Source organism: Chrysemys picta, chromosome 22, assembly GCF_011386835.1.
Source record: "Chrysemys picta bellii isolate R12L10 chromosome 22, ASM1138683v2, whole genome shotgun sequence".
Taxonomy (NCBI): domain Eukaryota; kingdom Metazoa; phylum Chordata; order Testudines; family Emydidae; genus Chrysemys; species Chrysemys picta.
The window spans coordinates 12,403,413-12,429,887 of NC_088812.1; the positions used below are offsets into that span (position 1 = coordinate 12,403,413).

At 59.1% G+C, this 26,475-nt stretch overlaps 2 protein-coding genes across 2 annotated transcripts in view; both read left to right on the plus strand.

Annotated features, from left to right (window-relative positions):
- GDF11 (growth differentiation factor 11) overlaps positions 1 to 26,005 on the plus strand; it is a 39,355-nt gene extending 13,350 nt beyond the window's left edge. The window contains exons 2-3 of the mRNA XM_065575877.1: positions 9,188 to 9,561; positions 19,184 to 26,005. Coding sequence (XP_065431949.1) covers positions 9,188 to 9,561; positions 19,184 to 19,564 — 755 coding nt within the window. The 3' untranslated portion in view covers positions 19,565 to 26,005. The remainder of the gene's footprint in view (positions 1 to 9,187; positions 9,562 to 19,183) is intronic.
- LOC135977054 (uncharacterized) lies at positions 1,458 to 7,452 on the plus strand. Its single transcript, XM_065575855.1, has one exon. The coding sequence runs from the start codon at positions 2,221 to 2,223 to the stop codon at positions 7,132 to 7,134; it is 4,914 nt and encodes a 1,637-aa protein (XP_065431927.1). The 5' UTR covers positions 1,458 to 2,220; the 3' UTR covers positions 7,135 to 7,452.
- Positions 26,006 to 26,475: the final 470 nt, after the last annotated feature.

A 26,475-nucleotide genomic window follows, 5' to 3' on the forward strand; every position in this document is an offset into this window, starting at 1 on the left:
TCAGCATCAGAACTGGGACTAGAACCCAGGAGTCCGGGCTCCCTGTCTCCCCCATCCCCCTCTTCTCCGGGCTCTGGGTGAGCGCAGTTTCATTTTATTCCCCAGCTCCAAGGGGCAATGGCTTGGCAGTCCTGGTCCTGCGTGTGACCCTGGAGCAGAGCCAGCACTGGGGCTCGGGAGGTCTTGGTGCCCTCCTCACCCCAGAGAATGTCCTGACTGCCCCAGCTAAGGGCTGCCAAGAAGAGAAGGGGCCAGCGATTCTTTGCACGTGGCTCTCGCGCTGAGATCCGCGAGGGACAGAGCTGGTCTCCTCGGGAGAACCTGTAGCCCTGAGCTGTGTGCAGTCAGGGGCAGGCCCTGGGTTTTACACCTCGTGCAGCACCGCCCCTCCTCAGCAGGCCTCAATTCCTCCTGGCACAGAGGGCAGCACGGCCCTAGCTTCGGGGGGCTCCCAGCCTTGACACTGCTCCCGCACAGCCTGGTGGCACGGGGAGGGGCCTGCCTTCTCCCTGGGCGCATTGTTCTGCCCTGCGGGCAGCCAAGTGCTGCAGAATCGCCGAGTTCCTGGGATTCCGAGGCCCAGACGTGTGTTTGCCGCTCCCCGCGCTGTCTGGCTGTGCCGGTTCGGCCTGGATAAATGTTTCCCTTGGCAGATGCCAGCATGTTCCTGGCAGCCTTCCCCATCCCCCGGCCCCACCAATCTCCAGGGAAGGTGCACACTTGCCCTCGGACACAAACAAGTGATGGGAGACGTGGTGAGCGCAGCCGCCCTGGCTCCCAGCTTTGGGGCAGGGCTGAGTTCAGGGAGTTCACCCAGAGCCAGACAGCCTGGTTCACGTCACCGGTGGCATGAGTTCCTTAGGACTCAGCGCCCCTGCCAGTCCCATTATAAGTGGGCAAACAGCACCCACACAAAGGAGGCAGCATGCTCCCCTGCTGGCACCCCACTGTCCTTACACAAAGGCCACTTGACTGAACCAAATACACCCCTCACACGCTCCTGCGGCCTGCCCCCTGCCCCTTCCTGGGTCACTCAGGGAGTAGAAACCTGAAAATCAATATAGATTTGAAAAATAACCCCATTCCTGCAGATGGGCAGGAGAGCTCAGCAGGGGGCGCTCTCCCCTGGCAGGCAGGGCTAGCCCCATTGTCCCAGCGTGGCACTAGGGGGCGCTGTGCTGCAGGGTGGGGGGCTCAGCAGGGGGTGCTCTCCCCTGGCAGGCAGGGCTGGCCCCATTGTCCCAGCGTGGCACTAGGGGGCGCTGTGCTGCAGGGTGGGGGGCTCAGCAGGGGGCGCTCTCCCCTGGCAGGCAGGGCTGGCCCCATTGTCCCAGCGTGGCACTAGGGAGCGCTGTGCAGCAGGGTGGGGGGCTCAGCAGGGGGCGCTCTCCCCTGGCAGGCAGGGCTGGCCCCGATGTCCCAGCGTGGCACTAGGGGGCGCTGTGCTGCAGGGTGGGGGTGTGACGGAGCAGGGAGCAGGGCAGATTTGACCTGGGAATGTTGCAGGGGGGTTGCAGTGGGGATGTGGGACTTCCCTTGAAGGGAGCTACCTGAGCTGTAAGCTGAGCCAGGAACGGGGGTGGGGAGAATTAACACCTTCTGCCCGGGAGACTGAACAAAGGAGAGGAGCAGCAGGAGGAGTTTTGGTTTAGTTTCAGTTTGGGCTGGGTGGTGCAACGCAGGGAACCCCAAGCTGGGGTCTAAGCTCCCTGAACCTCCCAGAGGGACCTAATTGAGGGGGGTCTGGTCGTACCTACACGCTCTGCTTGAGACTGTGTTCCTGTCCTTAAATAAACCTTCTGCTTTACTGGCTGGCTAAGAGTCGCAGTGAATCTCGGGAAGAGGGGTGCAGGGCCCTAACTCCCCCACAATCCGCAACAACTGGTGGCAGCGGCGGGATCTACTGCACCCCGTGGACGGCGCTTCCTGCAGTAAGTGACTGGGGAGCAGTAAAACGAAGGGGGATTGACGGGGACCAGGCGTGCTGAAGAGTGAGAGAGAGACGGTTATTACCCCTGGGAGTGTGTGACCAGCGAGAAGGACTTTTGCAGTAACAGGGTCCCCCGGGGGGATCGCAGCGAGTGGTCCCAGGGGCGGAGGAGTCTGCAGCTCGACCCTGGCAGAGAGGTGGCGACCTCGAGAAGGGCTGGCACACTAGGGGTCCCCCTGGGAACTGTGGGGAGCTGTGAGCACACAGGCCGGTGAGTGGCCAGCAGGAAGATGTATGCCAAGCGGCTTAAGAGCGACCTGGTGGAGCTGTGCAAGCAGAGGCGGCTGCGCATTGGGAGGCTCACCAAAGAACAGCTCATTGCCCAGCTGGAGGCGGAAGATCGTGCGAATGAACTGATCCCTGTGTCTCAGGGAAGCAGCCTGGCAAATGCAGCGCAGGCACCAGTGTCTGTCCCAGCTGGGAGTGGTCAGCCCGCTGCTGAGGGCTTCCCGAGACCCCTCCTTCCTATGCCTAGGGGAAGGGTGGGGAGGAGCCCAGCAAATACCGAAGGCGCTGTGACCCCCCCGGCCAGCAGGGGGTCCCCCCGGCGAAGCTCGCCGGCCAGCAGAGGATCCTCCCGGCGACGTTCGGCATCCGGGGAGCGGAATTGGCTGGAATGGGAGAAAGAGCTAAAACTGAGAGAGCTGGAGGATCGTGAACGACAGAGACAGCATGAACGGGAGGAGAAAGAGAGACAGCATCAGCGTGAACGGGAGGAGAAAGAGAGACAGCATCAGCGTGAAGAGAGACAGAGACAGCATGAACGGGAGGAGAATGAGAGACAGCGTCAGCATGAAGAGAGACAGCGTCAGCATGACCTGGAACTGGCGAGATTGAAGGGCAGCGAACCCCCGGCTGCGGTGAGTGAGGGGGGACCCAGGACTGCACGGAGCTTTGATAAGTGCATCATGGCCCCATACAAGGAGGGGGAGGACATGGATGACTTCCTGGAGGCCTTTGAGACGGCCTGCGAGCTGCACCGGGTGGATCCCGCGGACAGACTCCGGGTCCTTACCCCCTTACTGGACCCCAAATCCGTGGCATTGTACCGCCAACTGGGAGAGGCAGAGAAAGGGGACTACGAACTATTCAAAAAGGCCCTGCTACGAGAGTTTGGGCTGACTCCTGAGATGTACCGGGAAAGGTTCCGGGGTCAAGATAAAACCCCTGAGATCTCATATTTGCAACTAGCCGTCCGCATGGAAAGATACGCCAGCAAGTGGGCTGGTGGGGCCCAGACGAAGGAGGACCTGATTAAACTGCTGGTACTGGAGCAACTGTATGAGCGGTGCCCATCCGACCTGAGGCTGTGGTTGGTGGACAGAAAGCCAGAGAACCCGCGACACGCCGGGCAGCTGGCTGATGAGTTTGTAAAGAGCCGGTCAGGGGGTGGCAGGGAGGAGCCCCAAAGGAACAGGCCCGCCGCGATGCAGAGAGAGAGTCACCCTGGGACCTCCCAAAGGGGGAATATGGGGAATCCCCTCCCACGGGGAAGGCCCAGCATCAGGGACAACCGACCGGCTCGAGGGGACCCACGGGACCTGAGCTGCTATTACTGCGGCCGAAGAGGCCACGTTCGGGCCCAGTGCCCCAAGCTCAAGGACAGACTGAGCAGACCGAACCCGCACCGGGTTAACTTGGTAGAGGCCCAGACGGACGAGGGGCAGGCTTCCCACGCAAGAGGGGCTGGCAGCTTATCAACTGCTCAAGAGAGAGAAGGGCCCCCGGCCAGCTTCTCTGGGGGGCCAGATGCTCCGGATTCAAAGTTCTCCGTTTACAGGGTTGGCGCGGGGCTGTCCCTGCGGAGCGAGTGCCTTGTTCCCCTGGAGGTGGATGGGAAGAAAGTTTATGGATACTGGGACACGGGCGCAGAGGTGACACTGGCCCGGCCCGAGGTGGTGGCCCCAGATCGGGTGGTGCCCAACACCTTCCTGACCCTGACCGGGGTGGGCGGGACCCCATTCAAGGTTCCCGTAGCGAGGGTACACCTGAAATGGGGGGCCAAGGAGGGCCCCAAGGACGTGGGAGTGCACCACCATTTGCCCACTGAGGTGTTGATGGGGGGGGACCTAGAGGACTGGCCAAGCAGCCCCCAGACCGCCTTAGTCGTGACCCGTAGCCAGAGCCGGCGAGGGGCACTACGCCCTGACCTTGGGAAGGATGTCCCACCGGAGGCACCGAACCCTTCCCGGGTGGGGAGGGAACACCCAAGGACAGGCCGCGGGGTGGCTGGGGCTTCCGACCCAGCCGACGAGAGGGAGCAGGTCCCCATCCCTTCCTCAGCCGCCGAGTTCCAGGCCGAGTTGCAGAAGGACCCCTCCCTGCGGAAGCTAAGGGGCCTGGCTGACCTCAGTGTGGGACAGACCATGAGGAGAGGATGCAAGGAGAGGTTCCTGTGGGAGAAGGGGTTCCTGTACCGAGAGTGGGCTCCCCCGGGGGAAGTGGAGTCGTGGGGGATCAGGAGGCAGCTGGTGGTTCCCCAGAAGTTTCGCCACAAGCTACTGTACCTGGCCTATGACACCCCTCTCGCAGGGCACCAGGGGATCCGGCGCACCAGGCAGAGGCTGCTACAGAACTTTTACTGGCCCGGGGTCTTCACCAACGTCCGGCAGTACTGCCGATCCTGTGACCCCTGCCAGAGGGTGGGGAAGGCCCGGGACAAGGGGAAGGCAGCATTGAGACCTTTGCCCATCATAGAGGAGCCTTTCCAGAAGGTGGCCATGGACATAGTGGGACCTCTCAGCAAGACGACCCGGTCTGGGAAGAAATACATCCTGGTGGTGGTAGATTTCGCCACCCGCTACCCCGAGGCAGTGCCCTTATCGTCCATTGAAGCAGACACTGTGGCGGATGCGCTGCTGACCATTTTCAGCCGAGTGGGGTTCCCCAAGGAAGTCTTGACGGACCAAGGGTCCAACTTCATGTCGGCCCTGCTCCGGTGCTTGTGGGAGAGATGTGGGGTCCGGCACAACTGGGCCTCAGCATATCACCCCCAATCCAACGGGCTGGTGGAGAGGTTCAATGGGACGCTAAAAATGATGCTGAAAACATTTATGAATCAGCACCCGCAGGACTGGGACAAGTACTTACCTCACCTGCTGTTTGCGTACAGGGAGGTACCCCAGGAGTCTACCGGGTTTTCGCCTTTCGAACTGCTATATGGAAGGCGGGTAAGGGGGCCCCTCGACCTGATGAGAGACGAATGGGAGGGGAAGGCCACTCCTGACGGAGAGTCGGTGGTGGAGTATGTCCTGACCTTCCGGGAACGACTTGCCGAGCTCATGGGCCTGGCCAGGGAGAATCTGGCCAGAGCCCAGAGGAAGCAGAAGGTCTGGTATGACCGCACAGCACGGGCCCGCGCCTTCGCCACTGGGGATCAGGTGATGGTCCTCATCCCCGTGAGGAAAAACAAACTCCAGGCCGCCTGGGAAGGGCCCTTCAAGGTTGTCAAGCAACTAAACGAGGTAAACTATGTGGTGGAGCTGTCGAACCGGGCACACCACCACCGGGTGTACCATGTGAATATGATGAAGCCATATTATGACAGGGGGAATATGGTGTTGGCCGTGTGTGGACAGTGGGAGGGGCAGGGAGATGACCCTTTAGTAGATCTATTCCCTGGGACAAGAGTTGGCTTCCCCCTGGAAGCAATTCCCCTCTCTGATCGGCTAACCCCTGCCCAGCGAGCTGAGATCGGAGGGGTGCTGCATCTGTACCAGCAGCTGTTTTCCAACCAGCCTGGACGCACTAATCTGACTGTCCACCGGGTGCAGACAGGATCGCACCCGCCTATAAAATGCTCCCCCTTCCGAGCCACAGGGAAAACTGCTCAGGACCTGGAAAGAGAGGTCAATGACATGCTGGCTTTGGGGGTGATCCAGCCGTCTTCCAGCCCTTGGGCCTCGCCGGTGGTGCTGGTCCCCAAAAAGGACGGGTCGATCCGGTTCTGTGTGGACTATCGGAAGCTCAATGCCATCACTGTAGCCGATGCCTACCCCATGCCCAGGCCGGACGAGCTCCTAGACAAGCTGGGAGGTGCTCGGTACCTTACCACCATGGATCTTACAAAGGGCTATTGGCAAGTGCCGCTGGATGCAGATGCCAGGCTGAAATCGGCCTTTGTCACCCCTCTGGGGCTCTATGAGTTCCTGACCCTGCCCTTCGGCCTCAAGGGAGCGCCGGCCACCTTCCAGCGCCTGGTGGATCAGCTACTGAGGGGGATGGAGAGTTTTGCCGTGGCGTATATCGATGACATCTGTGTCTTTAGCCAGACCTGGGAGGACCACATATCCCAGGTTAGACAAGTGCTGGACCGACTCCAGAAGGCTGGGCTGACCGTAAAACCGGAGAAGTGCAAGGTGGGGATGGCTGAGGTATCCTACCTAGGCCACCGGGTGGGAAGCGGCTGCCTAAAGCCGGAACCAGCCAAAGTGGAGGTGATCAGAGACTGGCCCGCTCCTCAAACCAAAAAGCAGGTCCAAGCCTTTATTGGGATGGCAGGGTACTATCGGAGGTTCGTGCCCCACTTTAGCGCCATAGCCGCCCCCATCACTGAGCTGTGCAAGAAGGGGAAGCCAGACAAAGTGGTCTGGACCGAGGAGTGCCAGGAGGCTCTCCGGGCGCTGAAGGAGGCTCTGGTCAGTGGCCCAGTTCTGGCAAACCCAGACTTTGACAAGCCCTTTATGGTGTTCACCGACGCCTCAGACACAGGACTGGGGGCGGTGTTAATGCAGGAGGATGAAAAGGGGGAGAGACACCCCATCGTGTACCTGAGCAAGAAGTTACTACCCCGGGAGCAGAACTACGCGGCCATCGAGAAGGAATGCCTGGCCATGGTGTGGGCCCTCAAGAAACTAGAGCCATATCTCTTTGGGCGTCACTTCACCGTGCACACCGACCACTCTTCCCTGACCTGGCTGCACCAGATGAAAGGAGCCAACGCCAAGCTCCTGAGATGGAGCCTGCTCCTGCAGGATTATGACATGGACGTGGTCCATGTGAAGGGACGTGACAACCTGATAGCGGACGCATTGTCCCGGAGAGGGAGCCCTGAACTTCCCCAGGTCACTGGTCAGAGTGACCCCGCTCAGCTCAGTCTCGAAGGGGGGAGAGATGTGACGGAGCAGGGAGCAGGGCAGATTTGACCTGGGAATGTTGCAGGGGGGTTGCAGTGGGGATGTGGGACTTCCCTTGAAGGGAGCTACCTGAGCTGTAACCTGAGCCAGGAACGGGGGTGGGGAGAATTAACACCTTCTGCCCGGGAGACTGAACAAAGGAGAGGAGCAGCGGGAGGGGCTGGGAGTTTAGTTTCAGTTTGGGCTGGGTGGTGCAACGCAGGGAACCCCAAGCTGGGGTCTAAGCTCCCTGAACCTCCCAGAGGGACCTAATTGAGGGGGGTCTGGTCGTACCTACACGCTCTGCTTGAGACTGTGTTCCTGTCCTTAAATAAACCTTCTGCTTTACTGGCTGGCTAAGAGTCGCAGTGAATCTCGGGAAGAGGGGTGCAGGGCCCTAACTCCCCCACAATCCGCAACAGGGGGGCTCAGCAGGGGGCGCTCTCCCCTGGCAGGCAGGGCTGGCCCCGATGCCCCAGCGTGGCACTAGGGGGCGCTGTGCAGCAGGGTGGGGGGCTCAGCAGGGGGCGCTCTCCCCTGGCAGGCAGGGCTGGCCCCATTGTCCCAGCGTGGCACTAGGGAGCGCTGTGCAGCAGGGTGGGGGGCTCAGCAGGGGGTGCTCTCCCCTGGCAGGCAGGGCTGGCCCCATTGTCCCAGCGTGGCACTAGGGGGCGCTGTGCTGCAGGGTGGGGGGCTCAGCAGGGGACGCTCTCCCCTGGCAGGCAGGGCTGGCCCCGATGCCCCAGCGTGGCACTAGGGGGCGCTGTGCTGCAGGGTGGGGGGCTCAGCAGGGGGCGCTCTCCCCTGGCAGGCAGGGCTGGCCCCGATGCCCCAGCGTGGCACTAGGGGGCGCTGTGCTGCAGGGTGGGGGGCTCAGCAGGGGGCGCTCTCCCCTGGCAGGCAGGGCTGGCCCCGATGCCCCAGCGTGGCACTAGGGGGCGCTGTGCTGCTGGTGGTGATATTTGGCAAGTGAGGCTCCAGGGATTGGCCATGGTCTTTACAGAGTCCAACAGTTTTCGCAGGGCTCAGCCCTGGCACTTTTGTTCTGCTGCCCCTCTCCATTTCTCCTGGAGTGACAGCTGGATGCAGGCTCTTCCCTCACCATCCTAACTCCTTGTGTAGCTTTGCTGGACCTGTTACACAGCTGGCCTGCTCCACCCCAGAGGTGGCAGCATTTCAGGGCCTGGTGGGATGCTCCAGGCTGTCTCAGGTGGAGGAAGCTAGATCGGGGCCGGGGGTTATTAGATTTTGGTGCAGGTGTTTTGGTGACAGGACTCCTGGGTTCCACGCCCCTGCGGACTCGGTGCTGAGTGTTGGAATCCAGGGATGACCCAGTGAGTCACTGGGTTGGGGGTTTGTCCAGTTCTGTGGGGGTGCAGCTGAGACTCCCCGAGATGCCTGACAGAGAGGCCGTCAGTTCCCTGGCTGTGCCTTGGGGGGGCTGAGGGGGGCTCAGGGCTGCTCTAGGGCTGAGGGGGGCTCAGGGTCTGCTCTAGGGCTGAGGGGGGCTCAGGGTCTGTTCTGGGGCTGAGGGGGGCTCAGGGTCTGCTCTGGGGCTGAGGGGGGCTCAGGGCTGCTCTGGGGCTGAGGGGGGCTCAGGGCTGCTCTGGGGCTGCTTTTCTGACATAGGGGGAAAGCAGATCAGTGACAGGCAGCTTGGAAGAAATGCACCATGGGCTGGTCCCGGCTCGCCATGTGCTCCTCAATCCTGACCCATAGCCCTGCCCCGCTACGTCAGCCCGGGCATCCAGCCCCCGCTACCCACAGCTCTTCAGTGCCTTGGCAACTCCCCCTCCCCGCCCACTACCAGCGTTGGATCCCCCCCGCTCGGCCACTGCCCCTCAAGCCCGATCCCTGCCTGTATAAGATCACGGCATTGGGGTCAGAGGCCGGCGGCAAGACCGTAGTGCAGCTAGAGGGGAAATGGCCTAGTGACCTATGACCCGACCTTCACCTCCTAAGGCTCTGGGAGGCGTTCCCATTCAGCGAGGGCCTGGCTGTGGGTCCTGGGGGCTGGGCAGCAGGTGTCCAGAGCCGGGAGGCAGCTCCGCTCACGTGTGCTTTCCCCCCACCCCCCCCGCAGCGGACCCGGTGGTGCAGATAGAGGGGAACCCCCACTGCTGCTACTTCAACTTCAGCCCCAAGATCATGTTCACCAAGGTGGTGAAGGCCCAGCTGTGGGTGTACCTGCGGCCCGTGCAGCACACCTCCACCGTCTACTTGCAGATCCTGCGCCTCAAGCCCATCACCGAGGAGGGCAGCCGCCACATCCGCATCCGCTCCCTCAAGATCGACCTGCACTCCCGCCTCGGCCACTGGCAGAGCATCGACTTCAAGCACGTGCTGCAGAACTGGTTCAAGCAGCCGCAGAACAACTGGGGCATCGAGATCAACGCCTTCGACCCGAACGGCAACGACCTGGCCGTCACCTCCCTCGGGCCCGGAGCAGAAGGGCTGGTAGGTAAACACGCAGGGGTGGGAACCGGGCCCCAGCCCCCTCGCAGGGCCCTGCCTGCCTTGGTATGGGGGACTGGGTCAGCGCTGAGCCCAATGTCCCAGTGCAGGGCGAGGGGGGGCCGTGCTGCAGGGGGCAGGGTGGGGGGCTCAGTAGGGGGGTGCTGTGCTGCAGGGGGCTCAGTAGGGGGGGTCTGTGCTGCAGGGGGTGGGGGGCTCACTGGGGGGGCTTTGCTGCAGGGGGCGGGGCGGGGGGCTCAGTAGGGGGGCTGTGCTGCAGGGGGCGGGGCGGGGGGCTCAGTAGGGGGGCTGTGCTGCAGGGGGGTCAATAGGGGGTGCCGTGCTGCAGGGGGCGGGGCGGGGGGCTCAGTAGGGGGGCACTGTGCTGCAGGGGGCTCAGTAGGGGGCGCCATGCTGCAGGGGGTGGGGCGGGGGGCTCAGTAGGGGGGGCCATGTTGCAGGGGGCAGGGCGGGGGGCTCAGTAGGGGGGCTGTGCTGCAGGGGGCTCAATAGGGGGTGCCGTGCTGCAGGGGGCGGGGCGGGGGGCTCAGTAGGGGGCGCTCTCCTTTCAAAGTCAGTGCTGACCACAGTGCACCCCACCCTTGGGCTCTCTTCAGCACAGATTGTAACACAGCACAAAATTCTGCTCCATTTTCATATAATGGGTGAACTCTGCTGAGGAGAGACCCAGAATACTGGCACCGGATGGCAATGGGGACTGCAGGTCAGGAGTGAGGGGCACTGGCAGTGCTGGGGGGAGCCCAGGGCTGGGCTAGCAGGGGCTGCGGGTCGGGAGTGAGGGGCACTGGCAGCGCTGGGGGGAGCCCAGGTCTGGGCTAGCAGGGGCTGCGGGTCGGGAGTGAGGGGCACCGGCAGAGCCGGGGAAGGGGGGAGCCCAGGGCTGGGCTAGCAGGGGCTGCAGGTCGGGAGTGAGGGGCACTGGCAGAGCTGGGGGGAGCCCAGGTCTGGGCTAGCAGGGGCTGCGGGTCGGGAGTGAGGGGCACTGGCGGCGCTGAATGGCTGAAGCCCGATGGCTCTAGGAAGGCACACACCCGTTCCCCTCTGGGTTCACCATGCTCTCCCCGTGAAGGGGGATTTCTGAGCCCTGGGGAGCCAGGCTGATGTGGAGGGGGTGGCCTGTCCCCTTCTGATTCCCAGCCGCCCCAGAGCCTCTTTCCTCGCCGTCGAGCTCCCCAGCAGCAGGCATGGAATGGAGGCCACTGTGCTGCAGGTCCATCGATGGTCTTCCCATCAGTTTCACCCGCCAGCCTCAGTCTCGGCCTGTTCCTGGCCAGAAGGGAGAGGGGTTGTCGCCTTCTGCCCAGACCCACGGCCACCTTCCCGCGGGAGATGCATCATGTCACCTCAGACGATAGAGTCATAGACGATCAGGGTGGGAAGGGACCTCAGGGGGTATCTAGTCCAACCCCTGCTCAAAGCAGGACCAACCACAACTAAACCATCCCAGCCAGGGCTTTGTCAAGCCGGGCCTTAAACACCTCTAAGGAAGGAGATCCCACCACCTCCCTAGGTAACCCATTCCAGTGCTTCACCACCCTCCTTGTGACATAGTGTTTCGTAATATCCAACCTAGACCTTCCCCACTGCAACTTGAGACCATTGCTCCTTGTTCTGTCATCTGCCACCATCTGTCTGTGCCCCCAGTGAGGAGATGGCTGGCTCCTGCCCAAGCCCGTCCTGTCTCTGAGTCCTTGGGCCAGTCGTAGCCCATGGGTCAGCCCCCTTTCCTAGTCTTCTAGCTGTCCTGCTGGCAGGATTTATGGCTCCCCGGGTTCAAATCACGCTGGACCCCAAGGCAGGGTCAGGATGAACACTGGGGAGGAGGGAGGGACCCACTCAGCCTAGTGACGCAGAGCTCAGCCCAGAGCACGGCCTGCATTGCCCGGCACCCAGCTACAGGGTGAACTTCTCCCCCGCCCCCCCCCCCCCCCGCATCAGGGGCCGGCAGAGGGCAGAGGAGGCTGGATTAGTAGATGAAATCAATGGATTCGCTAGAGATGGCTGGCTGGGTGGAGAGGTAGCTAGGGAAGGATGATGGATACAGAAGGGTGGCTAGGTGGAGGGAGGCTAGGGATGGCTGGGTGGAGAGGTAGCTAGGGAAGGATGATGGATACAGAAGGGTGGCTAGGTGGAGGGAGGCTAGGGATGGCTGGGTGGACAGGTAGCTAGGGAAGGATGATGGATACAGAAGGGTGGCTAGGTGGAGGGAGGCTAGGGATGGCTGGGTGGACAGGTAGCTAGGGAAGGATGATGGATACAGAAGGGTGGCTAGGTGGAGGGGGGCTAGGGATGGCTGGGTGGAGAGGTAGCTAGGGAAGGATGATGGATACAGAAGGGTGGCTAGGTGGAGGGAGGCTAGGGATGGCTGGGTGGAGAGGTAGCTAGGGAAGGATGATGGATACAGAAGGGTGGCTAGGTGGAGGGAGGCTAGGGATGGCTGGGTGGACAGGTAGCTAGGGAAGGATGATGGATACAGAAGGGTGGCTAGGTGGAGGGAGGCTAGGGATGGCTGGGTGGAGAGGTAGCTAGGGAAGGATGATGGATACAGAAGGGTGGCTAGGTGGATGGAGGCTAGGGATGGCTGGGTGGAGAGGTAGCTAGGGAAGGATGATAGATACAGAAGGGTGGCTAGGTGGATGGAGGCTAGGGATGGCTGGGTGGAGAGGTAGCTAGGGAAGGATGATGGATACAGAAGGGTGGCTAGGTGGATGGAGGCTAGGGATGGCTGGGTGGAGAGGTAGCTAGGGAAGGATGATGGATACAGAAGGGTGGCTAGGTGGAGGGAGGCTAGGGATGGCTGGGTGGAGAGGTAGCTAGGGAAGGATGATGGATACAGAAGGGTGGCTAGGTGGAGGGAGGCTAGGGATGGCTGGGTGGAGAGGTAGCTAGGGAAGGATGATGGATACAGAAGGGTGGCTAGGTGGAGGGGGGCTAGGGATGGCTGGGTGGAGAGGTAGCTAGGGAAGGATGATGGATACAGAAGGTGGCTAGGTGGATGGAGGCTAGGGATGGCTGGGTGGAGAGGTAGCTAGGGAAGGATGATGGATACAGAAGGGTGGCTAGGTGGAGGGAGGCTAGGGATGGCTGGGTGGAGAGGTAGCTAGGGAAGGATGATGGATACAGAAGGGTGGCTAGGTGGAGGGAGGCTAGGGATGGCTGGGTGGAGAGGTAGCTAGGGAAGGATGATGGATACAGAAGGGTGGCTAGGTGGAGGGGGGCTAGGGATGGCTGGGTGGAGAGGTAGCTAGGGAAGGATGATGGATACAGAAGGTGGCTAGGTGGATGGAGGCTAGGGATGGCTGGGTGGAGAGGTAGCTAGGGAAGGATGATGGATACAGAAGGTGGCTAGGTGGAGGGACGCTAGGGATGGCTGGGTGGAGAGGTAGCTAGGGAAGGATGATGGATACAGAAGGGTGGCTAGGTGGAGGGAGGCTAGGGATGGCTGGGTGGACAGGTAGCTAGGGAAGGATGATGGATACAGAAGGGTGGCTAGGTGGATGGAGGCTAGGGATGGCTGGGTGGAGAGGTAGCTAGGGAAGGATGATGGATACAGAAGGGTGGCTAGGTGGATGGAGGCTAGGGATGGCTGGGTGGAGAGGTAGCTAGGGAAGGATGATGAATGCAGAAGGGTGGCTAGGTGGAGGGAGGCTAGGGATGGCTGGGTGGAGAGGTAGCTAGGGAAGGATGATGGATACAGAAGGGTGGCTAGGTGGAGGGGGGCTAGGGATGGCTGGGTGGAGAGGTAGCTAGGGAAGGATGATGGATACAGAAGGGTGGCTAGGTGGATGGAGGCTAGGGATGGCTGGGTGGACAGGTAGCTAGGGAAGGATGATGGATACAGAAGGTGGCTAGGTGGAGGGAGGCTAGGGATGGCTGGGTGGAGAGGTACCTAGGGAAGGATGATGGATACAGAAGGGTGGCTAGGTGGAGGGAGGCTAGGGATGGCTGGGTGGAGAGGTAGCTAGGGAAGGATGATGGATACAGAAGGGTGGCTAGGTGGAGGGAGGCTAGGGATGGCTGGGTGGACAGGTAGCTAGGGAAGGATGATGGATACAGAAGGGTGGCTAGGTGGATGGAGGCTAGGGATGGCTGGGTGGAGAGGTAGCTAGGGAAGGATGATGGATACAGAAGGGTGGCTAGGTGGAGGGAGGCTAGGGATGGCTGGGTGGAGAGGTAGCTAGGGAAGGATGATGGATACAGAAGGGTGGCTAGGTGGAGGGAGGCTAGGGATGGCTGGGTGGAGAGGTAGCTAGGGAAGGATGAGGGATACAGAAGGGTGGCTAGGTGGAGGGAGTCTAGGGATGGCTGGGTGGACAGGTAGCTAGGGAAGGATGATGGATACGGAAGGGTGGCTAGGTGGATGGACGCTAGGGATGGCTGGGTGGAGAGGTAGCTAGAGAAGGATGATGGATACAGAAGGGTGGCTAGGTGGAGGGAGGCTAGGGATGGCTGGGTGGAGAGGTAGCTAGGGAAGGATGATGGATACAGAAGGGTGGCTAGGTGGATGGAGGCTAGGAATGGCTGGGTGGAGAGGTAGCTAAGGAAGGATGATGGATACAGAAGGGTGGCTAGGTGGATGGAGGCTAGGGATGGCTGGGTGGAGAGGTAGCTAAGGAAGGATGATGGATGCAGAAGGGTGGCTAGGTGGAGGGGGGCTAGGGATGGCTGGGTGGAGAGGTAGCTAGGGAAGGATGATGGATACAGAAGGGTGGCTAGGTGGAGGGAGGCTAGGGATGGCTGGGTGGAGAGGTAGCTAGGGAAGGATGATGGATGCAGAAGGGTGGCTAGGTGGATGGAGGCTAGGGATGGCTGGGTGGAGAGGTAGCTAGGGAAGGATGATGGATACAGAAGGGTGGCTAGGTGGATGGAGGCTAGGGATGGCTGGGTGGAGAGGTAGCTAGGGAAGGATGATGGATGCAGAAGGGTGGCTAGGTGGAGGGGGGCTAGGGATGGCTGGGTGGAGAGGTAGCTAGGGAAGGATGATGGATACGGAAGGGTGGCTAGGTGGAGGGAGGCTAGGGATGGCTGGGTGGAGAGGTAGCTAGGGAAGGATGATGGATACAGAAGGGTGGCTAGGTGGAGGGAGGCTAGGGATGGCTGGGTGGAGAGGTAGCTAGGGAAGGATGATGGATACAGAAGGGTGGCTAGGTGGATGGAGGCTAGGGATGGCTGGGTGGAGAGGTAGCTAGGGAAGGATGATGGATACAGAAGGGTGGCTAGGTGGAGGGAGGCTAGGGATGGCTGGGTGGAGAGGTAGCTAGGGAAGGATGATGGATACAGAAGGTGGCTAGGTGGATGGACGCTAGGGATGGCTGGGTGGAGAGGTAGCTAGGGAAGGATGATGGATACAGAAGGGTGGCTAGGTGGATGGAGGCTAGGGATGGCTGGGTGGAGAGGTAGCTAGGGAAGGATGATGGATACGGAAGGGTGGCTAGGTGGAGGGGGGCTAGGGATGGCTGGGTGGAGAGGTAGCTAGGGAAGGATGATGGATACAGAAGGTGGCTAGGTGGATGGACGCTAGGGATGGCTGGGTGGAGAGGTAGCTAGGGAAGGATGATGGATACAGAAGGGTGGCTAGGTGGATGGAGGCTAGGGATGGCTGGGTGGAGAGGTAGCTAGGGAAGGATGATGGATACGGAAGGGTGGCTAGGTGGAGGGGGGCTAGGGATGGCTGGGTGGAGAGGTAGCTAGGGAAGGATGATGGATACAGAAGGGTGGCTAGGTGGAGGGAGGCTAGGGATGGCTGGGTGGACAGGTAGCTAGGGAAGGATGATGGATACAGAAGGGTGGCTAGGTGGATGTAGGCTATGGATGGCTGGGTGGAGAGGTAGCTAGGGAAGGATGATGGATACAGAAGGGTGGCTAGGTGGATGGAGGCTAGGGATGGCTGGGTGGAGAGGTAGCTAGGGAAGGATGATGGATACAGAAGGGTGGCTAGGTGGAGGGAGGCTAGGGATGGCTGGGTGGAGAGGTAGCTAGGGAAGGATGATGGATACAGAAGGGAGGCTAGGTGGAGGGAGGCTAGGGATGGCTGGGTGGACAGGTAGCTAGGGAAGGATGATGGATACAGAAGGGTGGCTAGGTGGATGGAGGCTAGGGATGGCTGGGTGGAGAGGTAGCTAGGGAAGGATGATGGATACAGAAGGGTGGCTAGGTGGAGGGAGGCTAGGGATGGCTGGGTGGAGAGGTAGCTAGGGAAGGATGATGGATACAGAAGGGTGGCTAGGTGGATGGAGGCTAGGGATGGCTGGGTGGAGAGGTAGCTAGGGAAGGATGATGGATACAGAAGGGTGGCTAGGTGGATGGAGGCTAGGGATGGCTGGGTGGAGAGGTAGCTAGGGAAGGATGATGGATACAGAAGGGTGGCTAGGTGGAGGGACGCTAGGGATGGCTGGGTGGAGAGGTAGCTAGGGAAGGATGATGGATACAGAAGGGTGGCTAGGTGGAGGGGGGCTAGGGATGGCTGGGTGGAGAGGTAGCTAGGGAAGGATGATGGATACAGAAGGGTGGCTAGGTGGAGGGGGGCTAGGGATGGCTGGGTGGACAGGTAGCTAGGGAAGGATGATGGATACAGAAGGGTGGCTAGGTGGAGGGAGGCTAGGGATGGCTGGGTGGACAGGTAGCTAGGGAAGGATGATGGATACAGAAGGGTGGCTAGGTGGATGGAGGCTAGGGATGGCTGGGTGGAGAGGTAGCTAGGGAAGGATGATGGATACGGAAGGGTGGCTAGGTGGAGGGAGGCTAGGGATGGCTGGGTGGAGAGGTAGCTAGGGAAGGATGATGGATACAGAAGGGTGGCTAGGTGGATGGAGGCTAGGGATGGCTGGGTGGAGAGGTAGCTAGGGAAGGATGATGGATACAGAAGGTGGCTAGGTGGAGGGAGGCTAGGGATGGCTGGGTGGAGAGGTAGCTAGGGAAGGATGATGGATACAGAAGGGTGGCTAGGTGGATGGACGCTAGGGATGGCTGGGTGGAGAGGTAGCTAGGGAAGGATGATGGATACGGAAGGGTGGCTAGGTGGAGGGAGGCTAGGGATGGCTGGGTGGAGAGGTAGCTAGGGAAGGATGATGGATACGGAAGGGTGGCTAGGTGGAGGGAGGCTAGGGATGGCTGGGTGGAGAGGTAGCTAGGGAAGGATGATGGATACAGAAGGGTGGCTAGGTGGAGGGACGCTAGGGATGGCTGGGTGGAGAGGTAGCTAGGGAAGGATGATGGATACAGAAGGGTGGCTAGGTGGATGGAGGCTAGGGATGGCTGGGTGGAGAGGTAGCTAGGGAAGGATGATGGATACAGAAGGGTGGCTAGGTGGAGGGGGGCTAGGGATGGCTGGGTGGACAGGTAGCTAGGGAAGGATGATGGATACAGAAGGTGGCTAGGTGGATGGAGGCTAGGGATGGCTGGGTGGAGAGGTAGCTAGGGAAGGATGATGGATACAGAAGGGTGGCTAGGTGGATGGAGGCTAGGGATGGCTGGGTGGACAGGTAGCTAGGGAAGGATGATGGATACAGAAGGGTGGCTAGGTGGATGGAGGCTAGGGATGGCTGGGTGGAGAGGTAGCTAGGGAAGGATGATGGATACAGAAGGGTGGCTAGGTGGAGGGAGGCTAGGGATGGCTGGGTGGACAGGTAGCTAGGGAAGGATGATGGATACAGAAGGGTGGCTAGGTGGAGGGAGGCTAGGGATGGCTGGGTGGACAGGTAGCTAGGGAAGGATGATGGATACAGAAGGGTGGCTAGGTGGATGGAGGCTAGGGATGGCTGGGTGGAGAGGTAGCTAGGGAAGGATGATGGATACAGAAGGGTGGCTAGGTGGCGGGAGGCTAGGGATGGCTGGGTGGACAGGTAGCTAGGGAAGGATGATGGATACAGAAGGGTGGCTAGGTGGATGGAGGCTAGGGATGGCTGGGTGGAGAGGTAGCTAGGGAAGGATGATGGATACAGAAGGGAGGCTAGGTGGATGGACGCTAGGGATGGCTGGGTGGAGAGGTAGCTAGGGAAGGATGATGGATGCAGAAGGGTGGCTAGGTGGAGGGAGGCTAGGGATGGCTGGGTGGAGAGGTAGCTAGGGAAGGATGATGGATACAGAAGGTGGCTAGGTGGAGGGAGGCTAGGGATGGCTGGGTGGAGAGGTAGCTAGGGAAGGATGATGGATACAGAAGGTGGCTAGGTGGATGGACGCTAGGGATGGCTGGGTGGAGAGGTAGCTAGGGAAGGATGATGGATACAGAAGGGTGGCTAAGTGGAGGGAGGCTAGGGATGGCTGGGTGGAGAGGTAGCTAGGGAAGGATGATGGATACAGAAGGGTGGCTAGGTGGAGGGAGGCTAGGGATGGCTGGGTGGAGAGGTAGCTAGGGAAGGATGATGGATACAGAAGGTGGCTAGGTGGATGGACGCTAGGGATGGCTGGGTGGAGAGGTAGCTAGGGAAGGATGATGGATACAGAAGGGTGGCTAGGTGGATGGAGGCTAGGGATGGCTGGGTGGAGAGGTAGCTAGGGAAGGATGATGGATACAGAAGGGTGGCTAGGTGGAGGGAGGCTAGGGATGGCTGGGTGGAGAGGTAGCTAGGGAAGGATGATGGATACAGAAGGGTGGCTAGGTGGATGGAGGCTAGGGATGGCTGGGTGGAGAGGCAGCTAGGGAAGGATGATGGATACAGAAGGGTGGCTAGGTGGATGGAGGCTAGGGATGGCTGGGTGGAGAGGTAGCTAGGGAAGGATGATGGATACGGAAGGGTGGCTAGGTGGAGGGAGGCTAGGGATGGCTGGGTGGAGAGGTAGCTAGGGAAGGATGATGGATACGGAAGGGTGGCTAGGTGGAGGGAGGCTAGGGATGGCTGGGTGGAGAGGTAGCTAGGGAAGGATGATGGATACAGAAGGGTGGCTAGGTGGATGGAGGCTAGGGATGGCTGGGTGGAGAGGTAGCTAGGGAAGGATGATGGATACAGAAGGGTGGCTAGGTGGATGGAGGCTAGGGATGGCTGGGTGGAGAGGTAGCTAGGGAAGGATGATGGATACAGAAGGGTGGCTAGGTGGAGGGAGGCTAGGGATGGCTGGGTGGAGAGGTAGCTAGGGAAGGATGATGGATACAGAAGGGTGGCTAGGTGGAGGGAGGCTAGGGATGGCTGGGTGGAGAGGTAGCTAGGGAAGGATGATGGATACAGAAGGGTGGCTAGGTGGAGGGAGGCTAGGGATGGCTGGGTGGAGAGGTAGCTAGGGAAGGATGATGGATACAGAAGGGTGGCTAGGTGGATGGAGGCTAGGGATGGCTGGGTGGACAGGTAGCTAGGGAAGGATGATGGATGCAGAAGGGTGGCTAGGTGGAGGGAGGCTAGGGATGACTGGGTGGAGAGGTAGCTAGGGAAGGATGATGGATACAGAAGGGTGGCTAGGTGGATGGAGGCTAGGGATGGCTGGGTGGACAGGTAGCTAGGGAAGGATGATGGATACAGAAGGGTGGCTAGGTGGAGGGAGGCTAGGGATGGCTGGGTGGACAGGTAGCTAGAGGGAGCTGATGGGATGGCTCCCTGCAGCATGCCCCTCCTCCCCGAACGCTGGCCCTAGCTGCCCCGGAGCCAAGGCTCAGCTGTCTGCTTTCTCCCCCCAGCACCCCTTCATGGAGCTCCGCGTGCTGGAGAACAACAAGCGCTCGCGGCGCAACCTGGGGCTGGACTGCGACGAGCACTCCACCGAGTCCCGCTGCTGCCGCTACCCGCTGACTGTTGACTTTGAGGCCTTCGGCTGGGACTGGATTATTGCCCCCAAGCGGTACAAAGCCAACTACTGCTCGGGCCAGTGCGAGTACATGTTCATGCAGAAGTACCCGCACACCCACCTGGTGCAACAGGCCAACCCCCGGGGCTCGGCCGGGCCCTGCTGCACCCCCACCAAGATGTCCCCCATCAACATGCTTTACTTCAATGACAAACAGCAGATTATCTACGGGAAGATCCCGGGCATGGTGGTTGACAGATGCGGCTGCTCTTAAAACCCAGCCGGTGCTCCCCCAGCCCCGCTCCCGTGCTCCCGGCCAACCAGCAAGCGTCATCTTTGCTTCCCCCCCTTTTTTTATAGATATAAAAAGAACGAACATTGAAATTCTTTTGTGAATGTCGGGGGAGGGGGGAAAGACAGAACCCCCCCAAGAAAAACGAACCAAACCCAAACTCTCCCGCGCTTCGCCATGCACTGTGCAATAAGCAAGCATCCCCACAGCGGGGGGCAGCCGGGGTACCTGCAAAGGCATTATTCCCCGCCCCCTCACCCCCACCCGGTCGCCAGCCTCAGCCACCAGCTGCGGCTCAGTCAGAGAGGTGTCTCTTACCAGGCCTTGGTTCTTGGAGGACTAGCCGGTCCCCGGGCGGCCTGGGAGCGAAATGGTTAACGCTGAGACGGCAGGACAGCGACCCTTCAACCGTTTACAAGCAGTGGAAGCTTTCTATGTGTTTAAGTTAAAAACAAAAAATCAAACAATGGTATGGAGTTGGAGCTCACAGGAGATTTTGTACGGAGTGAGAGAAGAACCGAAGAACAAAGCGGCCTGGTAAAAAGGAAAGATACCCTGGACCACTGGCCTTTTCTTCCCAGTGGTTTTGTTTCGGGGGGACGGGAGAGGGGATTTCAGCTGCCTGCCCTTTGAGAGAGAGAATTCCCCTGGCAGGGCTCCAAAGATTGGATCGCTTGGCTCCCCGGACCCAGGCAGTGCGTGCTGCGGAGAGCTAGGAGGGGACATGGAGGGCTGGGGCTGCATTGCTGATGTTGGAAAGTCTGATCCTGCTGGCCCAGCACAGGTTAAACTGCCTGATCTGACCGCACCGCCTGGCCCAGAGCAGGTGCTGGGAGCCCAGATTATGGTCAGGCTCCCTGATCTCCTTGTTCCTTGGCAAACTGCTCCAGAGCAAACTCCCCCCAATCCCTGACACCCCTGTGCAGCTTAACGCCCCATTACCCCTGCACACCCCAAGCCTCCCATCCCAGCATGCCTTGTGCACCCTGTATGCGCCCATCCTGGCACCCCACACACCCATCCCACCATCCCCTGCACACCCCAAACTCCCTGATCCCAGTGTAGGGATGACAGGCTCCAGCTCCTGTCTGGGCCCAGCTTTGATCCTAATATGGGGGGGGGACCCTGGGAGTTTTTGCCTGCGAGAGGACTGCAGGAGCAGGTGAAGGAGTCCAGTAAGTCCCCTGCAGCCCCACTCCCACAGGGCGCCGTGCATGCCACTCGTGCTAGAATGCCTGGGAGGAGACGGCTTCCCACAGTAACTTATTTATTTATTAATTATTCTCCTTGCGAGAATTCACAATTCGCCTGGCTACTGCACTAGAAAAGCATGTGGCCTCCCACCTCACCTGGACAGAGCCGTGTGAATGGCTGTGGTTTTTAATGCACTTACATAAACCCTTTTCTTGCTGTCTTTGGAATCACCAAATAACCCCCTGCCCCACATTAGGTCTGAGATTCTGGTCTAAACCCCACAGCCCTCCAGGGGTAGCCTGCCTGGGTTAGCAACAGACTGAGAGCCCACTAGCACAGGCAGAGGAAAGCCAGACGATCTGCCCCAAGCAGGTGCGCGAGGGATGGGGAATCCTGGCTCCTGGAAGCTCCATCTGCATTCCCAGCCAGGTGGAGGCCAGAACAGGAGCAGTGTCTCTGACTGCGGAAGTGTCTTGAAGGGCAGTTGTGTAGACAAAGCATTCGGAACAGACGGGAGGGAACAATCCGGCCCTGGCCGTATGGGCTGTGGACCAGGTGGGATCCAGTTGAGATGTTTGGAGGGACTAGGCAGGATCTCTCAGGGCTTTTCCATCACTGAGATCTGTGAAGAGAGTCACAGGGACGAACATGGCTCCATGTGCTTCCCTGATGAACCCCAACGGGCCATGGAGCGGAGGCGCTTCCCCCTGCTGTCTCAACGCCCTGGCGAGAGCGGTTTGCCGGGTTCGGCCCAATCTCTGTGGTGGTCTCGGTCTCCAGAAGCCATGGGAGCCAGGCAGGCAGCAGTGTGTAGCGTAGGAGGCTCATGGCTCTGGATGGAGGGTGTGCGAGGAGGACATGAACCCGGTTGTGCAGTCAGTGTGGATCCCGACTGGCTCCTGGAATAGGGGCGGTTATGGAGAGATTCTCTGCTAGCTGGCTCAGGTAATCAGCCTGCCAATGATTTGCCTCTCAGTTGCCGCTTTGCATTCAGCCCAGGGACCAGACATGGTTCCCCCGACTGGGGGCCCCTGTGTGAGGTGAGTCAGGGAGTCCTAGTGGAAGAACCATCATTGCAATCGGGATTCACCAGCCTATGTGTTGGCACCAGAGAGCTCCTGGAGACGGCGCATCTCCAAGGTTGGCTGGTGGGGTGGCATAGGGCAAGCTCCCCGGTCTGTGGGTTCAGCTGGCCTGGCACTTCCATGGGCATTACCTTCTTGGTCAAAAAGTGGATCACTATTCAGGAAAACAGGAAGCTCCATCCCGCTGACCTGAGCAGAGCCTGGGGTTTGTTCCTGGTGTGAGGCAGGATGGACGCGTACGGGTCGAGTTGATCTCTAAAGGAGGAAAACTTGGCCAGAAACCCTGGCCGTGGAGGATTTTGCTGATGCACCACATTTGCTTCCCACTCTGCCCTCGCTGTTTGGATTATTACTAAGAACGTTTGCACAAAAACAGGATCCTTGTTTCTTAAGAGTTCATTGGCTCCTGCTGCTTGGGGCTGCCCCCACCCCCCCTGTGCCATCGGGAGGATGCAAACAGAATCCGTGGGTCGCCATCTCCGAGCTGTCATGGGGCAGCGTCCCCGGCGCCGAGCCGGCGGACCACGGGGGAGTTGGATGATGTTCCACTGCAGATGTCAGACCAAGTCCCTGATGCCTCGTGGTCATTAAAACCCCTGGAGCACAACACTTCCCACGCTGGCTCGGCAGCTGCTGCGAGCTACGGAACTGTATGGAGCTAAAAATACCTCAGCCCTTTCGCCCGTTCCTTTGCCATGGACGCATCAGCTGTAGTGGGCCCAGGGCGAGGCCGGGCCTGCGACTGGGGAGGGAGCTGTCGGTGAGACACTCCCTGTGCGAGTGGGGCCCACTGGAGGAAAAGGCCGGAGAGTCCCCGCCCCTAGCACTTATCTTAAGAGTCTGGCGTCCTGGCCAAATTCCAACGGGGCCTCTCTAAGCTCCTCTTGGGGGTCATCTGGAGCCAACGCCTCCTTGCGTTCCTCTCCCGAGAGACCGTGTGCAGGTACTAGGGCAGAAAGGCTGCCAGGTATTCCCGCCTTTCCCCGTGGCTGGGGCCTCCCTGGTTCTAGGTATACACCCTACAAAGCACTTAGGGGTGGGTCGGGGTGAAAGAGGCCCTGGGAATAGATCCTGCTGTCTGCCACTGCTAGAGAGATCAGTTCTGCTCCAGTTGAGCTCCTGACTCCAGGGGAGCAGGGTGGGCCCCCAATACTTAGCACTTGTCTCAGGCTTTTTGTCCGTGGATCTCAAAGCGCTTTACAAAGGGGATGGCCCCGCTCGACAGAGGGAGAACTGAGGCGCAGAGAGAGGACGTCACCGTCCCAGCGTTGCACAAAGAGCCAATGGCAGGACCAGGCGCAGACCGCAGATCGCATGGCTCCCAGTCCAGGGCCTTCGCCCCGGGGCTGCTGCCTCACTCCTTAGCACTTATAGACTAGCGCTTTACATTTTCAAAGCACTGTACGTAGATTAACTAACTTATTCAGCCCATGATCTGGTTCTAGCCAGGCTGTTAACCTCGGCAACGAAAGGGACCAGGCTGAGCTCCTGCTAGAGAAAGGAAGGAAACACCAGCCCTTTGCCACTTTGAGGTACCTCCAGTATTCCATCCGCCTGACTCTCATCCGCCTTGCCCATTAGCCCCCCGCTGCGGGAGCAGGCTGAACTTTTCTGGCACACACCAGCCAACTTAGGTCTGCAGTTTGCGCTCTTGGCAGGACAAGAAAGTGTTTTCCGTTCACTGCCAAGGGAGGCCTGGGCAGGGCAGGGTCGGAAAGGAGATCGGAATATTGTCTGGTTTCAAGGAGGGGTCACTAAAGCAACAGGATGCCATGAACTCTGAGGACGCAGAGATCCTGTTTTCATGCTGAAGTCCTGAGTGACAGAGAGCCAGATCTTAGTCTCGTTAGAAGAAGAACCTGTCCCTCCGATGTGGCTGTGATCTGAAGTGGCACCATCTGCCTTGGCATCCCTGTCCCCTGTCTCTACTGTGACAACCACACAGCCCCAGCCCAGCTGTGAAGGAGTCTGCCTCGCGCATCACCACAGCCCCAACTGCCAGCTTCCGACATTGGAGCAGAGAGAGAGGAAGGACCCAGTGGGGCGACAGGATCATAGGGTCAGCGAGTGGGCGGGGAGCCCCGCACAGTACCTGGGTGGCTGCAGCACTGTTCTCATGAAGAGGCAGCGCTGGAATCGACACCCGCAAAGAACCTTCTGAGCCCCGGAGGCAGCAGCCGACCGAACCAGGAGCAGACGGGCCAATTCTCATGCTCCCTGCAGCCCACTGCTGCTTTATTCTGCCTGGGAATCATTTTCCCATCTGGCATCCGAAGCAGGGACAAGGAAACAGCCCCTGCTCCTCTGTCAAATCTGCTGCTGGGGACCTTCTATTCTCTTCACACCTTAGCATGATGCCTCCCAGTCCAGGCATGGAGGGCAGCCCCAGTTTGGGGGTCTAAGAACACACCTCTTCCTCTTACCAAGAGATACACTCTGCCCCTCTGGAAACGCAGGACTTGAGCAAAAAGGAACCGGAGCAGCTTTGTATCTAACCCCTCAATCGGAAGGACCCAAGAGATATTACTACACCAGTGAGCACGTACTAAGGTATTCAGAACAGAACCTACGTGGCTCTAGGAGTTAGCCCAGGTGACTGGGAGTCAAGGCACCTGGATTTCTTTCCTGCTGTTGTCCTTTTGGGGAGCTGCTTCCCCAGCTGTGCCTCAGTTTCCCCCTGTGAAATGGGGCTCACCCCTGCCTCGCAGCCTGTGGGGAAATGGAGGTGTAAAAAGGGGAAGCGGCTGGCCCACTGTCACACGGGAAGTCAGGGACAGAGCCAGGAATTGCTGGCTCTGTGCTTCTCCAACAAGACCCTGCTCTAGGAACGCCCAATGCCATGAAGGCAGCATTTCAGGAGTGGTCATGCTCAAGGAAACAGCTCTAACAGTAACCTGGCAGGGCCCTGGTTTTATTCCCTCGCAATAATCCCAGTTCCTGTTTGCTCATCTCATACGGGGAAGGTTCATTTTCTAGCCGCCACCGCCCGGGCTCTGGCTGTTTCCAGCATTGTTACTGGGAACGACGCTTCGGCGATCTGGAGCTGCTCCCCTCACTCTCCTGGAGCTGGGCTGGCTCGCCAAGGGACAGCATTCAGCGTCTAGGAGGCAAACTGCTCCTTGCCAACATGCCTGGGGAACACTGCTTCCCAAGCCCAGGTGATCTGTTCAGTACCTTTTCCCAGAACCCCTCTCTAAAGCGGCGCAGGTCAGCCTGGGATTGGGCGATTGTTACATATTTGAATCCCCTCCAATTTTAAGATGGAGATGTTCTTAGGTGACCTAAGCTATGGAACTGGGCCATGTACTTGCCATCATGTGCCCAGTTGCCACGGGGGAGCAGAGGGAGGTAGCGTGAATGACGAGGCTATTTCTGACTAAGTTCAGTTTCCTGTTGGTGGCCTCACTCAGACATGGAGGGGGGGAAAAGTTAACCCAGAGATCAGAGATGGAAAAGACCAGTTAGATTTATGGGGGAAGGATTGTTCCCCACAGGACATTTCTAATGCTTCACCAAGGCTGTTTTGAAAGGCTTTGAGCAATGGGCTATCCCCGCATAGCTCAGTTGTGTCTTGCTCACAGCAGCCAAGGGAGCTCTCAAGCAAGCTTCTAACTACAGCTGTGATCACTCCTTCATGCTAACTACAGGCTCGGGAGGTGGGCTAGGAGAGAGAGAACATGACCAGGAACTTATTTGTGGCTACAGTAGCTGACAAGACACCTAGATCGTCCCCATGAGAGATGAAGCCTAAAGAATCCTACACATCAGAGATGAAAAACAACCCTTAGGTCTCATCTATTCTGCCCCCTTCGTTCCTTACAGCATATTTCCTAGTGCTTTCACCAGGCTGGTTTAAGTTCTCCCAGTCAATGGGAAACCCACCAGTGAGATGGTGGTGTTTGAATCAGGGAAGTTAGAAACGAGAACGGTGTAGTAGACCCTGCAGTCCATCTCCCTGCAAATACACAACCCCTTCCTAGATACACACATCTGCCAGGCAGGCCCCGTCTCTCCCTCTTAAACATGGAAGCTCTCACTGGCCGTTGGCTGGGGCATGGAGAAATTTGGGGAAATTTTTACAGCCAGGTGACACCAGAGATGAAAAGTCCTAACTCTGGCAATGGGGAACGTCACCCATGGCTGTTCTGTGTATTGTCCGGGGGAATCTGACTGGCTGAGGGCAGGCAGATGTTGTTTCATGTGTGTTTGTACAGATCAGCGCTACGAGTATTTTATTATTTACTTGGTGTATGTTACTGTGCGTAATGTCTTAGCTTGTGTTTGTTTTTTTCAATGGGTATCTGAAGATGAAGAGAAGAGTTTACAAGGATGGCGGCTCAGGAAAGAAGCCATTGGTTGGGGTGGGTTTTTTTTTTTTTTTTAATCACATGACCAAAAGGCCATTCATTGGTTGGGTTGTTTTTTCATTGTTGTTGTTGTTGTTTTAATCACATGACCAAACACAGCACTTGAACATCAAAAATAAATAAATAAAAATATTTTAAAAAGTAATAATAATAATAATAAAAAAAAATCAAAGAGTTCAGCGCTTTCCGCTCCAGTCCTGCACCTGTGACTCACTCACCCTGGGCCTGAGCCAGCGATTCAGATGAG